Here is a 17,643-nt window from a genome sequence, read left to right on the forward strand (position 1 = left end):
CACAGTGAACATGTTGGTGCCGTGGCCTACCTGCAAACAAGACAAAACAAAACAGAACAAAACAAAACAAAACAAAACAAAAATATATAGTAACACACAATGAACATGTTGGTGCCGTGGCCTACCTGCAAACAAAACAAAACAAAACAAAACAAAACAAAACAAAACAAAACAAAAGAAAACAAAAATCTGTAGCAACACACAATGAACATGTGGGTGCCGTGGCCTACCTGCAAACGAAACAAAACAAAACAAAACAAAACAAAACAAAACAAAACAAAAACGAAAATCTGTAGCAACACACAATAAACACATTGGTGCTGTGGCCTACCTGCAAACAAAACAAAACAAAAATATGTAGCAACACACAGTGAACATGTTGATGCCGTGGCCTACCTGCAAACAAAACAAAACAAAACAAAACAAACAGAACAAAACAAAAATATATAGCAACACACAGTGAACATGTTGATGCCGTGACCTACCTGCAAACAAAACAAAACAAAACAAAACAAAACAAAACAAAACAAAACAAAACAAAAACAAAAAACTAAAATCTGTTGCCACTGTTCAACAGAACAGTGGCCCTCAATGGAGAACACCACCTAGCTCGAGGCCCCCAGGTAATTTAAGGATACATAAAGTGTTTCTTCCACTAAACTGGTGTGCTGAGAGAGACGCCTGGCTTTTTTTTAGCTTGGGAGGTTTAGGAAGGTGAATCGTGGGTGTGTGGGCTCCAGTGGAGCCCCCAAAGAATCTGACAGATTGGGCTTATGGGATACAGAGGAGGACTCACAGGTGTTTACACTGCACTGACATGGGGCAGCCCACCGGGAGGCATCTGCCAATTCATCTCACCACAATCACAGACACACACTGTGAGTGTGGGAAAATGTGTGTACAGCTAGGCGTGAGAGAAGGATGGGAAAGTGGCAGTGTTTTTTGTAGCAGTGGACGTAAATGGTCAATGCTTCTACTAGTCAGAACACTACAGTTTAGTTACCAACATTGTATGAATACTGTAGCAGCAGTGAAGTCAAAAACACATTCACGTTTGTTTTTTTGTTTGTTTGTTTAGAGAGCAAATGAGGATGACAACTCTCACCGCACAGACTTCCTCACAATACACCATATCCCCATAGCAACCGGCAATTCCTCATTCAGACAGTTTCTACGGTTACTGGGCCCTTCTCATTCATAACTGTTTCCATGGGAACAAGAGCCATTTCTCATTGATAGAATCTTAGCATCACTGCGCTAACAAGGCAAAAGGAGGGGTTTGATGGATCTAAAAACATATAGCATCTACATACTCTGCAATCTTAAATGGCCATAGCATACATACATATGCGAGAAAACAATCATGTTTAGTCACTGTGAAACATTAACTAAAACATTCTACAGGATTTTGTGTGACCATAAAGGACACATACATTTATAAACAAAAACAGATTTACTCAATTGATTCACAAATGATTCTCATATCTTCGAATCTCCAGCACTAAAGGATCATTTCGGTGTTCTTTTTTCAATGTGCATAAACACAAGGTCCACACAAAGTAAGACAAACACACACACACACACACATTTACATTTATGCATTTAACAGACGCTTTTATCCAAAGCAACTTACACAGTTGACTAATTAGCGTGAACTTAACACTAATAAATTCCCTGGGTAATACAAATACAATCAATGGCCCCAACTGGAGGCCTATAATTAATATATTTATGTGATAAATTATTTAATAAATAGCATTTTTTTTTTTTTTTTGAAAAGTTCATTTAAAGATTAAAGACCCCCTGTAGTGAAAATCAAGTTTTGATGTAGTTTATATGTCTATGTTGTGTTTTTAATATGCTTTAAGACAAACCATGTGCAAATTCATCAGTATTTGGATTTTTTTCTCCTTAAATCTGCAGTGAACCAAAGACAGCCTCAAAAACGCGGTTTGAAATCGTCCTTGTTCTCTACGTCACAAACATGTTGTAACCATTCACGTCAACATAAGGGCGGGCTTTAGTATATATCATTAACTGCAAAGCAGGAGGGTCTCAAGAGAAGCAAGGTTATGAAAAATCAGGTACATTTAGCAATATAGCGGGTGAATTATGTATTTGATGTATATTACGATGTTATTATGAACTATACTGTATGTCTTTCTCCACTGATGTTCTGAGTTGTTCAAAGCGTTTCCAAGGATGCTGATTTTTATAAAGCAGCTGTCTGACTCTGAGATGACGATTGGGAAAAAGGTTTGTACAGTATAACATTAGCACAGACATTATTAGCTGTTTGATAACAGAGTCAAGCAAAAGGCTAATGATATCAATTACCGCTATGTGTCCGACATAGAGAGCAATACATGATGAAACGCATTACCATTCTGATACATCGACAACCCTGTATAATTCACTCTCCATCTTCTTCTTCTTCTTTTGAATCAGTTTCTGGTTCAAAATATATGGCTGCATTAAACCAGTAATTCCACTTGCCATAGTTCAGCGTTTACTACAGTAAAGTTGACTGAGTGGCTCTCTGAGCTGGTGTGAGTGAGTGGAGACTGAGCTAATTTGCATATTCATTGATCCGCGTAAATAAAGCAAGGGTGTAGAGTTAAGTTCAAGCTATTTTAAGGCATGAAGAAATTATTTTCACTGGGGAAAAAAATTGAAAGGGGTGGTTCATTGTAATTTCACTTTTTTAACTTTAGTTAGAGTGTGATGTTGCTGAGCATAAACAACGTCTGCAAATTTAGGATGCTCAAAGTTCAATGCAAATTCTGTTTAAAGGGTTAGTTCACCCAAAAATGAAAATTCTGTCATTAATTACTCACCCTCATGCCGTTCCACACCCGTAAGACCTTCGTTTATCTTCAGAACACAAATTAAGATATTTTAGTTGAAATCCGATGGCTTCGTGAGGTCTACATAGCCAGCAATGACATTTCCTCTCTCAAGATCCATAAAGGTACTAAAAACATATTTAAATCAGTTCATGTGAGTACAGTGGTTCAATATTAATATTATAAAGCGACGAGAATATTTTTTGTGCGCCAAAAAAAAAAAAACGACTTATAAAGTGATGGCTGATTTCAAAACAATACTTCAGGAAGCTTCAGAGCGCTATGAATCAACGTATCGAATCTGCTGTTCGGAGCACCAAAGTCATGTGATTTCAGCCGTTGGCAGTTTGACACATGATCTGAATCATGATTCAATACACTGATTCATTACGCTCCAATGCTTCATGAAGCAGTGTTTTGAAATCGGCCATCACTATATAAGTCATTATTTTGTTTTTTTTGGCACACCAAAAATATTCTCGTCACTTTATAATATTAATATTGAACCACTGTACTCACATGAACTGATTTAAATATGTTTTTAGTACATTAATGGATCTTGAGAGAGGAAATGTCATTGCTCCCTATGGAAGCCTCACTGAGTCATCGGATTTCAACAAAAAAATCTTAATTTGTGTTCCGAAGATTAATGAAGGGTGTGAGTCTTACGGATGTGGAACGGCATGAGGGTGAGTAATAAATGACAGAATTTTCATTTTTGGGTGAACTAACCCTTTAAGGACTACAACAAACAGCTGGTAGGGACTACAATGAGCTTCTTCCTGGGTTGGTGACATCACTAACCCTAAAATTTACATAAACCCTGCCCCCGGGAACACGCAACAAAGGGGTGAGGCCATGTTACTGCAATACAGTACGTAACACAAATGCAATAGCACGTCATAAAAGCAAGATGACGACATGACAAATTATAACCGTAATCTAAACTATACCTGTTCTATCTTCATGCAGCATATATTCTCTGGCTCTGTAGGCATCTTACAACGATTTATAGATTATCATGACAGAATATGCTAATCAATGACTTTAAGACTTTAAGACTTTAAGTTAACTCCACATCAGCTACATAAATTCATCAACTAACCATTCAGAAATGTCCTGTTGCATTCTACATGTTGTCACTTCTTCTTGAGTCTCTCCATCATTGTCCGACTCCAGTTTGAACATAAAAGGCTGAACAGTTTCTGTCATTTTCAGTGAGTCTTCATGAGGTAATCGGCGCTGCTAACATGAGCTCTTGAAACTCCGCCCTCTTCTTGAGAGCAGCAGCTCATTTGCATTTAAAGGGACACATACACAACTGGAGTGTTTTTGCTCAACCCTCAAAAAGTGACAAATTCAAGATGCTATAAAAACTGATCTGTGGGGTATTTTGAGCCAAAACTTCACATACACACTCTGGGGACATCAGAGACTTATTTTACATCTTGTAAAAGTGGCATTATACAACCTCTTTAAATGTGTCATTTTGTTTATCAAAGATGAGTTTTAAGGGATAAAATTATTGACTACAGGGGGACTTTAAAACAAAGCATATGTTACACCTAAATTTGAGATTCAATTTGAGAGTTATTTTGTTTTATAATTAGAATTCATTTCACATTACTTTTGGACGCAACCCCAATCAGGTCTGACAAATATTTCATAAGAAAATGATTCATATTCTTGGAACAGCTAATACTTTGGTGTACTGGAAGGTGTTATTGCAATGTTTTTGCTGTTTCAATCATTTAACTATGACCACTGTGCGTGCATAAATTGTGTTTTTGTGCACTCTCTGCTTCATGTTGTGGCTGTTTTACATCAGATTTAGATGTGTTGTTCAGGTCAGTATATTTCTATCAGAAAATAAAGAGAAAAAGGGAAAAAGAGAAAGGGCTATTAATGTGTGTTATATCAAAGGACCAGAGCTGAGGTGTTGAGAGGGGACATATCATTTCATCTTCAAAGTGCTCCTCAACTGAAAGACATCCGCCATTTACCTACCACAGCAAAGAGAGAACAGCTGTGAGCAGAGAGAGAATATCAGCATGTGAGTGTGTGAGGAAAGAGAAAGTTATTGTGTCTCAAGGTTTTGCTGGATGATTGATCATCTGCAGTAGTGAAAAACAGGTTACTGCAGCAGCTCCTGCATAGACTGCTCTCATTGGCTTGCTCTGCTTCTCCTCTCTCTCAGTCTCTCTCTCTTACACACACACACACACACGCCACTGCTTGTTTCCAACCTACTGCTTCCCCAGTTGCATCTTTCCCTTTCTCTTCTCTTTCTCCTCGCTAAACCCTGGGAAGCATGGAAAGACAAACCCAAGATCACACTGCAATTCATTCCACCAGCCACAATTTCTTTCTTGCTTCTCTTTTCTCCTTCACCCTTGCTTATGATGTATTTGTTTTTCCATCTTACTAAAATTAGAGTCATAAATATACACATACATTTGTTAAACAGGACAATTTCTCAGCCTGCTTCAAACGTTCATTGTGCACATGATGAAGACTCAGAATGGAGCAAGTAGAGAGAAAATGGCTGCAGTAGGCAAACAGGACTATAGCTCTCCTCCCTACTGCAGCCAACACACCCTCTGACCCATTTACACATACACACAGTCTCTGCTAGATCAAACAAGAGAATCTCATTCTGTACGTACATATACAAACACAAATACATAACACAGAGAGAAGACAACAAACACCTATGCGTGTACCTTTACAAAAATTGTAACCATAGTATAGAATTAATACAGATATTTTTGAAACACTTTTTTTTCTTAAATATTTATATTTGGTTTGCCAACTTCTCTTTGCTATATCATCAAATATGCAAATAATAATCTACAATTAATATAAAAATAATTATAATAAAAATAGTAAATTAGCATTTTATCTTTATATATTTTAGTTAACAATGTACTAATAAGACTATCCTGTTACAATCATATTTTCACTCCATATTTTATTTTGTTGGGTTTTATATAATTGGACAAGCTAAATACACCACAGTTGCTACCATGGCATTGTACAGTAAAATTTGGTCATTCAAAAGTAGAAATCTGCAAAAATATCAGTTTTAAATTCTCTATGAAACACCTTGTATTTTCAACTTGTGCACAAGGATTATAATGTCTATCCTGTTAGAATCAACCCTGTTTTCTCATAATTATATGCCCTTGTAGATATTATATTAAAGGGTTAGTTCACCCAAAAATGAAAATAATGTCATTTATTACTCACCCTCATGCCGTTTCACACCCGTAAGACCTTCATTCATCTTCGGAACACAAATTAAGATATTTTTGTTGAAATCCAATGACTCAGTGAGGCCTGCATAGCCAGCAATGACATTTCCTCTCTCAAGATCCATTAATGTACTAAAAACATATTTAAATCTGTTCATGTGAGTACAGTGGTTCAATATTAATATTATAAAGTGACAAGAATATTTTTGGTGCGCCAAAAAAAAACCAAAATAACAACTTATTTAGTGATGGCCGATTTCAAAACACTGCTTCAGGAGCTTCAGAGCGCTATGAATCAGCGTATCGAATCATGATTCAGATCGCGTGTCAAATTGCTGAAATCACTCTGAACAGCTGATTCGACACATTGATTCATAATGCTCTGAAACTTCATGAAGCATTGTTTTGAAATCGGCCATCACTATATAAGTTGTTATTTTGTTTTTTTTGGCACACCAAAAATATTCTTGTCACTTTATAATATTAAAGGTGCCCTAGAACCAGTTTTTACAAGATGTAATATAAGTCTAAGGTGTCACTGAATGTGTCTGTGAAGTTTCAGCTCAAAATACCCCATAGATTTTTTTTTATTAATTTTTTTAACTGCCTATTTTGGGGCATCATTAACTATGCACCGATTCAGGCTGCGCGGCCCCTTTAAATCGCGCGCTCCCTGCCCCCCGTGCTCTCGACTATAATACAGCGCATTTACAAAGTTCACACAGCTAATATAACCCTCAAATGGATCTTTACAAGATGTTCGTCATGCATACTTCATGCATGCGTCGGATCATGGTAAATTAAATTTTTGATTCTAGGGCACCTTTAATATTGAACCACTGTACTCACATGAACTGATTTAAATATGTTTTTAGTACCTTTATGGATCTTGAGAGAGGAAATGTCATTGCTCCCTATGCAGGCCTCACGGAGCCATCGGATTTCATCAAAAATATCTTAATTTGTATTCCGAAGATTAACGAAGGTCTTACAGATGTGGAACGGCATGAGGGTGAGTAATAAATGACAGAATTTTCATTTTTGGGTGAACTAACCCTTTAACATATTAAAATTTACCTTGAGTTGCCTTGAGTAGGCACAAAGCTATTCATCACATTGTCTAACAAAACATTTAAAATCTTACAAAAGTTTACTGGAAAAGGCATCAGGTTCTTAGAAAGACACAACGTATGAAAACTCACTAAACACAACATGCACATCTACCCCTCTTCAATACAACTCAGAATATGACATAGCTGAGAATCAGTTCACTGCTGATGTGACAAAGCACATCACATGATAAATGTTTATCATGTGCCACACATATACCTCCCACACATTTTTCACAACACCCACCATGCGTTAAACTACCAATAACAACGCATGAGATCCAGCAGTTCTGTGTTAGTAATCATACTAACTGAGCTACTATGGATGATCAATCAAGCTTGTGGATTGTAGGTCAAGTGGCAATATCTGCCTGAGCCTTTTAGCACCTCTCCTTTCAGCCCTAGTTCTCTAAATTACAAACTAAATTGGATATGTGAGTGAATTTGATGTAAACAGAGAGGGATGGAAAGGCTATAAAATGCATGCGGGAGAAGAGGGACATTCAGAAATTCAAGAGTTTCATGTCTGTTAGATTTTTTTTCTTTTTTGAAAACATTAATGCTTTTTTCAGACATTAAATTGACAGTGACAGTAAAGAAATTTTCAATTAAAAAAAGACGTATATTTCAAATAAATGCTGTTCTTTTTGTACTTTTCTATTTATCAAAAAATGTATTATGCTTTCTGTGCAGTTCTATATTTTATTTATACATTTTTTTTGGGGGGGGGACGTACCAAATCAGCATATTATAATTGAACATGTGACACTGAAGACTGGGGTAATGAAAATTCAGCTTTTTCAGCATCATACTCAAGCACCATACTCAAAAAGACTTGAGGTTGTAATTGGTGCCAAAGGTGCTTCAACAAAAGTATTGAGCAATGGCTGTGAATACTTAGGTGTAATTTTTTCATTTTTTATTTTTAATAAATTTGCAAAGATTTCAAACAAATGTCTTTCACATTGTCATTATGGGGTATTGTTTGTAGAATTCTGAGGAAAAAAATAAATTTAATCCCTTTTGGAATGAGGCTGTAACACATCAAAATGTGGAAAAAGTGAAGCATAAAAAAAAATGCTTTCATAACTTAATGGGAAAGTTAGCATATCGTTTTTTTTTTCTTTTTTTTGGGTAACGGTTGAACTGCTGCACATTAACTATTTTAGACTCTGAACTTCAGTATTAGCATCCACTGTTCTGATTATCTTAAAAGTGCAACATGAACTTAAACATAAAAGCCCATTCACGCCACATTCGGTGCTACTAAAGGAAAGAAAATATATTTTCCAACAAAACTCTTCACATAGTTTTCACACAAACCAGTCTATTACTGAATTTTTGTTATTCTCTTAAAAAGTTTGAATACCTGAATGAATGCCCTATAAAATAATCCCAAAAACATCTAGCCAGTTAAAAACGAATGAGTACAGAGATATGCATTGTTTGTAAAATCTTGTAGAACTTGGAGTTGAGGCGAATAAGGCAGTTACTAAAGCTGTAGAAATATGGAATTAGCCTTATATTAAATATTAGGTAGTATAAGGGCAATATAAGTCACTTTTATAGGTTGTTTTTATAGTTTCATGTGTTTAAGATGTTTTTCATTATAAATACCATAGTTTATTATTAGTAATATTAATATTGTTGTTGTTATTATTATAGAAACCATAAAACCATTGAGAAATTATGAGGAACATGTTTTTTGTCTGTGATTACAGTTAAACTCTTGATCTATGCAAGAATTATGGTAACTTTTCATTAGGGAAACTGCAAAGAATTTAAGAGTTGTATAGCCTAGATCCCATGAATTAATGATGAAGCTATGACACATCTCTTTGCTCTTGCATACACATAACACATTATCAATACATTAACATTTTTCAAATCCGTTAAAGGATTGTTACGCTGCAATAATTAGGTCGGCCGGAACCGAGAACATTTCCTATAACACTAGATATACCTGTACATCAGAATAAGAATGGCATCTACGCTAATATCTGTCTCTCTGCTTATCCCGAGGTTTTCCGGGTGCTGGATCCAGGCCGTATCCAGATCAGATGGAGAACCTGTGTCTGGACCTGACTACAACGCAGCCCAGGAGACAATGGGCCTACAGATCCAGTTCTGGCTGCATAGATTTTTAAATCCCCGTATCCGCTTACAAATATATATATATAATCTATTTTTAATCTCTATAATAAAAATGTATAATTCAGATTTTGATCTCCATATCCATTTACATATATTATATATATCTTCCAAGGGGTTTTTTCCCTCCTAGGACTTTTTTCCCACGCTGGGTTTTCTCCTAGGGGTTTTTTCCACCCCTGGGAGTCAGCCGACATTGGCTTAATGTAGCACCATCTTGTATATGTTACATATTACCACGCTTGTTTGTACAGCTTATTTTTAACCACTTCCCTTTTTTTTCTGTGCTTCTAATATGTAAAGCTGCTTTGAAACAATTACCAATTGTAAAAGCGCTATATAAATAAATTTGACTTGACTTGACTTGACTTTTCTTCTGTGTAGATATGTTCAGTTCTAATAAACTGTAATTGTAAAATTTACAATATTAATTTAATAGTTAAGAGCCTGCAATATAATCCAATATTCAAATTTTTAAACACATTTGCAGTATATTAAAAATTATCTATTTCTATCATTAATTTATTCATTCATCTATTAATTCCAATTTAAAGGCCTTAACACCAGCAAAAAGTCCATTAATGCCCCAGTCTAACAAGATGTTCCCCAGGGTTCTGTTCTTGGGCCTTTACTCTTCATCATCCACATGCTTCCATTAGGTCACATTATCAATCAACATGGCTTTAACTTTCATTGCTATGCAGATGACACCTAACTTTACATCCGTTTCCAATGCACTGCTCCTTTCCCCACCATATCCATTGGCTTGTATTGATGATATACAGTAAATGCTTGGATGACTCAGTGTAACTGTATATGCTGTCGTGTTCATTTCTTATAGTATTGTAAAGCAACCTTAAGTTTGCAAAAAGGCACTATATAAAATAAACGTATTATTATTTATGGGGGAACAGTCCAGCCCTGATGTTTCTCCTCTTCTAGGGCCAGAAAGAAGACTTCCTAATGATGAAACAATTTCTTACAGCAGACATATGTGCAAAAGTTGTTGCTGTTTCTGGAAATCTGTTTGCTTTGACCTCATATCTAGTGAAAATGCATTTATGCTTTTAATGTGTTGTAGCCTTCGAATATTTACTTTGCATACTCATTGTTTCTCTCTGCATTGGAGATTTGATATGATTTTTTAATACAGTAACAATTAATTTTGATAGTCCCCTTCAGACATGCTGTTGACTATAAGTAACGTTGCACCTACATGTCAACCAACTCTCATTGGTGTATTAGTGGACTGTCTGCTTAATATCTGCTAACACTTTATTTTGATGGTTCCCCAACAGACATTCTACTGGCATTAAGTAACTTTGTAACCTAGCTCCTTGTTCTACTTACCCCAACCCCACCCCACCTATTGCTCAACTAATACTCTAATAAAAATTAGTTGACATGCAACATTAATTATAGTCAACGTGCCTGTTTTGTGCATTAAATTGTTCATGTTTTTAACTAAGTATATTGCAAGCTCGACATGCCATTTGAAGGCAAATGCAAATCTAGGTGTCTAACCATCAGATTTTCTTGTTATGCTCTTCCTTCCTCCTTTGCAAAAATCATGATTGTCTACAGCCCTGTGCTGTCCCATCATTCTTCCTTCTGTATGTCTCTCTTTTCTGTCAAGCTCTCTCTCTCTGGTGACATTTGTAGTGTGTCCTCACCGCTTGTATCTGCAGTGCTGCTCTGATCTTGGCTCACCATGAGCTCATTAGGTCAGGAGAACACAACATCACTTGCTGTGCGGTTACACCTCACATACACTCACGTCTACACGAACACATGCAGAACATACATGTAAAAATAAACCAAATTGGCAAAGCATTCACCCATAAACCTTTTAAAAAACAGAATATGACAGCAGGCATTTAAAAGAGCTTATTTGTATGTTTAAAATTCCAACACAAGTAGGCATTTAAAGAGCTTGTTGGGTAAATTCACTAAACGGTTGCACCACTTTTGTACCTGTGCCTTATTCACTAGCCACCCTTAATCCAGTTTAACCAGGAATATTCTGTATATAGATCAGGTGTATTTAAATTAAGTCATTGTCAATCTTTTCAGCACAAACACACTTTCTTCTATGCTAAGTAGGCTCATTATAGATGCACCTAAGTCAATGTTACAAATTAATGCTATTACTGCTCATGGAAAGTAAGGCTGGGTATTGACCAGGGCCGCATTAAGACTACAAGTGGCCCCTGGGCTTTAACTCTTGAGGGGGCCCTTCATTCACCAGAACTAATACCTATATTCACTCAATCTTCTTAATCACACAGTGCAGTAGGCCTACGTCATTGAGGTCCATCTCATTTAAGAAAAACAACCGTTGGATTGCAAAGTAAGAAAGAAAATACAGCATTTTGCACCTCACGAGGAATAACCATCAATTTTATTATGGTTACTTTTCTTAAATAAGACATCCTTAATGATGTATGCAGCCTTCAAATGTGACCTCCAGAGGACGCAGCCTATGAAATGAGACGCAGATTCGAACAGTAACAATGGCGTCAGTTTTACAGTATCAATTCCAGCTCAAGTCCTTGTCGTTTGGAAGTGCATGCAATGTTGATTTGCTTTTACACCGTAAAGATGTCATGTGAACATGTCAACAACACAAACCAAATAGATGTTGTTCGTAAGCAACCGGCTGCCATTATGCAAATTTTTACATTGTTATGTAGGTTTGTAACAGGAAGTGAGACTGGAATTGCTGAAGACTCATTTTGGCAGTTCAGAATCAATTCATTCTTTAAGGCAAAAATTACTTTTTTATCCTGTACTTTGATCGTTAAAACAATGTGACAAAAACACACGCAAGGTCGACCCAAATGTTTAATGTCATGATTGTTACCATCTATTTGCATTAGTTTATATCCAGCTGGTCACTTTTATCAATTTGTTATGCAGTAAAGTTGCATAATTAAAATTAGTCTCATGAGAAAACAAAATGTATGGTCATGCAGCAGACATAAATATATAAACAAATCAGAAATGCATTCGATTTCAGTTCTCTTTTATCATCACTGTAATACAATACAAATCTTATTTAAATAATAATCAGTGTTCTAAAATGGAAGCAAATAAAGGGTAAAATGGAAGCAAATAATGTATACATACATACAATATGTGTCTAATGTCATTGCTATGGCCTTTGTGTAGATATTTAAAGATGGTCATCTTTAAGCATGACTGTTTGAATTTATATGAAATTGTAACACTTTATAATAAGATTCCATCTGTAAGGTTAATGAAAGTATTGTTCATTGTTAATTTCAACATTTTAAGTACAGTACCTCATTGAACTGTATTTTTGTATGATTTGTATTTTTATTGGACAACTGACGACTGCAGGGTTCAGTGAATGAAGGGTCGCACATCGGTCGAGAAGTGTAGCGACGCACCACGTCTTTAACATTTGAACACATTGTTTTCTTTGGTGCTGTTCACACAAAACGCGCTTTTCCATTCCAATGCGCTACTGTTTCTTTGTTTTTTTTGTAAACATGCGCTAGAAGGACGTGCAGAACCGTTGCGCTCGCGTCTTGCAGCATCTCACGCATGACATGGCATTCTAAAGCCATGAATCAGTTCAGCTAAGTTAAAATCAGTTAAAGCAAAAACGCGTTCTGTGTGAACGAGCCCTATGAGTGTACGCACACAGGCAGCGTTACTGGGTCTGTCCGCGTTGTCCAGATACTGATACTGTGAGTTGCTTGCTGCTAGACGCGGCGCGTCTTGATGCACTTCATGCACAGGACCGCACACGTATTCAAAGTAAAGCGATGTCAAAGGGACAGTCATTCTAAAATGTGGTTATATTTTTTCCGGCATCACCGGGGCCCTCCCTCAGCCCAGGGCCCTGGGCTTAAGCCCAGGTAAGCCCGTGCATTAATGCGGCCCAGGTATTGACACAATTTTCACAATTCGATTCAATTTCTATTCACATACTTGCGATTCGATTTGATACCGATTATTTTGGATGTAGTATATCAGTTACAGTACATGGCAAATTTTCTAGAGGAAAAAAATCTCTCAACTAATGTTGTAAACTACACATGGGAGTCAGTTGGTACTACTTTACTATAATATTGGAGGTTAAAATTAACTTATTTATATACAAACACTTAAATTACACTCAGTTATGTTTTTTTATAATAAAGTTTAGAATTACATAATCATATTTCTACTCCAATTTGTTTTTGTTTTTTTAATATAAACATTTAAATCATGGCTGTCATAACTTATTTATTCAAACATGCATTGAATATTGAAGAACATTAGAAGAACATAGAAAGTTTTTCATATTTTCTTTTTTTTTTTTTATTATAATGCTATACTTTGTGTTATATTACCTCAGCACTAAATTACAAAACACAAACACCAGAAATGTGGAAAGGGTCCATACCAATTTTTCTGTAGTATCGGTACCAACTCAATGCTTTCAAATACTGTCATGGGTGGGTATTTGCACAGACGCTCTCTGAATATCGATACATAACCTATTTCTTAAAAAAAATGAGTGTGTTCAATAGCATACAGGTTTTTGTTATGGCACTGAAATTGGTGTGGAGAATTTTGAAATTTCCCCTAGTATTGGATTTGCATAATTTCTAGTGAATGGGGTGCTAAGCAGGCAGCGTGTGACATAAACAACTGTATCAGTGGGTGCCATTTATTCTTAGTGAATGCTTCAAGCATGCAGATGTTTTGACTTACCCAGTAAGCACCACTACAAAGTCCATGACATTCCAGCCATTACGTAGGTAAGAGCCCTTGTGGAAGGCAAAGCCCAGAGCCAAGATCTTAATGCCAGACTCGAAACAGAAAATGCCGATGAAATAGGGTTCAGTGTCCTCCTGTGAGAGAGAAGACAACGGGACGGACAGAGAGACACAAGAATGTGTAAACAGGAGTTATCCATTCTACGTCTTCAAAAAAGAATGATAAGTCAGATACCAATTAGTTCCTGTTTTCTGTTGAGTTATGTAGTTTCTGGCATTACAGTATACAGAAACAAAGAAACACTGATCAACACAACTGGTACTCACCAAGCGCTCTGACATTGGTGTCTTGTCCCCATCTGGAAGATGCTGTTCCAGGGCCAGGACGATGCAGTTAGCGATGATGGTAGCCAGGATCATGTACTCAAATGGAGTGAGAATCACAGGTCAAGGAAAACTCTTTAAACAACATGAATGCTACAACAGTTAAAATACCCCTTGCAGAATCGATGGGATTATACAAATTGCTTGTAGTTTATGAATTAAGCTGATGAAGCTATACAATAATTACATATATACATATTATATACACATATAAGACAAAATATATATATATATATATATATATATATATATATATATATATAAAATTTCACATTTAAAATTGTAACATTACATGATATAAAATTGTATTTAAAATTAATATAAGAAAATATTATAAAAGGAAACAACATACAATATAACTATTATATATACAAATTGGAAAAGGATCATTTTTGTAAATTCAGTTATTATTTTGCATTGTGGAATAGGCTATATGTAAATATTTTTGCTAAACATCTTACAGACTCATAAAGGGGTATGTAAACTTATGAGAAAAAGGCTCTCTGAACATCAGTGAAGAATCAATACATCTGATACTGAAGGCAGACATTCAAACAGTCGCCGTAACTGGATTACTTAGCAAAATCATATTAAGCCCTTATGCTAAATACAGGTCAAGTCAAATGCAGCAGTGCTTTTGCAGACGTCAACTGAGAATCAAGTCCCACCTCAATGACAAAATGTTTCACAGAGCAAGTGTAGCATCGTGCTCATCCTGCATGGGCCAAACAACATCTCGCACCACCTCCTTGTACGGCCGGTTGAGCCTGTGGTGAATAAGCTGGTATTCATGCTGAAGTAATGCACGCTGTGGATGAGTATGAGTCAGGCAGATTCTGTATGCTTTAAATGACCTCATCACTCGCCGCTCGTATTTACTGCAGGCCAATTTGTGTATGTGTGCATGTGTGTTGAGAGTCAGCATGAGTTTTGAAGGTTAGAGCCTGCTGTGTGATTCAAAGTGACATGCTTCTTTGGCTCACTAAACACAAGATCTTAAGGGTGGGTAGGATACGACTATCAGGATTGTCACAGACCAGCTCTGTTCCAAAACCTAGTGAGCTGCCAATGTAGGCGGCAATTTAAAGTTACAGTGGTATGAAAGTAGAGAAAAATCATTTCTTCTGTATTGTGACGTACATCTGTGTGAAACTACAGAGCCCTTTCTATACTTTTCAGTATAATAAAGTATAATCACAGTACAACTGCAGTACATTGAAGTTCAACAGCAGTAAAACAGCAGTAAACTGCAGTTGTATTGCAGCCATACTGCAATATTGCAGTTTTTTCGTGTCCAAAAAACTGCAGTAATCTTTTGTAAGGGACTTAATTGTGCTGCTTCCTATAATACTCGTTTTGGACTAATTCTAAGGCGGAATATCATGTATCCTTCATGACTACATTACGTAATCCTAGAATGCTTTGCTATGAGCTTAGAGCAAAAGTAATTCCAGAAATCCCATAAAGGGGCCTGCTTTGTATCATATACAGTAGGCTGACTGTTAACAAAGCAATAAGCTAACTTAAACTTAAAGCAACTTAAAGGGATACTTTACCACTGGTCAAATGGGCTTTCAATAAAACTTGGCTGCGGCAGTTGAAATTGTTGCTACCTGACATGAGAAAACAAAGAAAAAAGGCTTTCTTCAAATAGGTAGGAAAACTCAGCACCCATAATGCACTGAGCATGTTGCCGTCAAAGGCCACTCTCACCAGTCTGCTATGGATACGCTTACCAGAGTCAAAAACCACCTTTCTATAGTAGGAAATACTTCTTAGCAAACTTTTAGTTATAATGGTGTCAACTTGTGTTGTGCAAGAATTCAAAATGCGTCTAAAGAGTTACTTTATATTTCAAGTGAAGGATTCAGCGCATTGTAGGCAGTGGCTAAAGGCTGCAAAGAACATATGGAGAGAACGCCATGATAGAAAAACCTACACTTACAGTAACTGTTAATCCTCTGTCAATCCATCTGTCCATGAGCAGGGATACAAAACGTGGAAGTATAATCTGTATTTTTGAAATTTAACGCCAAAAGCGTGTCATCCGGCAGTCTTTTGCTGACAAATAAACATGAATTTCTCAGTTTAGATAACATGGAGAACGAGTAAACATTGTTAATTTACATATACTTCCAACATTGTACCAAAATGTTACCAATGTTACATTTTAAGTAGAATTGGAATAACAGGAAAAGTAATTTCCTGAATTACAATTCAAAGAAGTTCAAAGCAGGAAATGAATTCAACGAAATATACCTATGAATCTTCAAGACTTTCAAACAAATCTTTCTCAAGCCAACATTCAGAGTTTGTCTTGACAAACTTGGCTTCTGGGTTAAAAACTAGTTATCTTACAAGAATTTCTTTGAATTTTAATTGTATTTTAATTGTACATTCAATTGAACACAACATACTATATCCTGTTTGCTACCTCAATTCAAATTCAGGAATTTAAAAGACATTGTGAGTTCAGCTTTAAATGCCCACATCACAGCAGCCTGGTGACCTCCAGAGACAAAAATCACCATCAGAGTGAACAGGTTGTAGTGCGTAAAACAGCATGAGGCATTACTGAGGAAAAAAAGAGGGAATGATTCATTTCAGTGTGGCATAAGCTGAAATATCTGTCGAAGCAGAGAGAGAGGGAAAGATCTGGCAGACTTTCAAAGGCTCTGTACAGTAAAGACTCCAGCTCCCGTAATACCAGGCAGTCCGTCCAGCATTACAACACATTAACAAACATGGTGCCTTTTAATTAGCCTGCCTGGCCTCTGCTCCCAGTGTGTGTGCATGTTCTTCCACATGCATGCATAATGATATCAGTGTTGTTGTGTGTGATCATTCTAGTGTCTAATTTAAATACTACTGTTTGTGTGTGTTCACGCACCCGACGGGATGGCATGATGAAAGGGAAAGTGGCGCAACTCTTCCTCTCTAGTAGGGTGGATGAATGGACATCCTGTTCCTGCTCCAGGAACTGGCCGTGTTTGTGATATGGCCGCAGAGTGTGATGTGGCCGCAGCGTGCGTTTTGGTGCTTTGAAGACCCTTTGCACTCACTCTCTTGCATTGTGAAAAAGGCGCCCTTTTAAAGACAGGATGAATATGAGACAATGCTATGATGTGCCCGCCAGAAAACTTTAATTATGAACCCACCTCTGCAC

General features: G+C 36.6%; 2 protein-coding genes across 4 annotated transcripts in view; both read right to left on the reverse strand.

Annotated features, from left to right (window-relative positions):
- The window catches only part of LOC125274624 (polymeric immunoglobulin receptor-like), an 859,185-nt gene that overhangs the window by 667,192 nt on the left and 174,350 nt on the right, over nt 1-17,643 (reverse strand). The window lies entirely within an intron of this gene.
- The window catches only part of cacna1aa (calcium channel, voltage-dependent, P/Q type, alpha 1A subunit, a), a 115,171-nt gene that overhangs the window by 82,935 nt on the left and 14,593 nt on the right, over nt 1-17,643 (reverse strand). The window contains 2 exon segments of the mRNA XM_048201594.1: nt 14,089-14,228; nt 14,421-14,526. Coding sequence (XP_048057551.1) covers nt 14,089-14,228; nt 14,421-14,526 — 246 coding nt within the window.

Source organism: Megalobrama amblycephala, linkage group LG1 (assembly GCF_018812025.1).
Source record: "Megalobrama amblycephala isolate DHTTF-2021 linkage group LG1, ASM1881202v1, whole genome shotgun sequence".
Taxonomy (NCBI): domain Eukaryota; kingdom Metazoa; phylum Chordata; class Actinopteri; order Cypriniformes; family Xenocyprididae; genus Megalobrama; species Megalobrama amblycephala.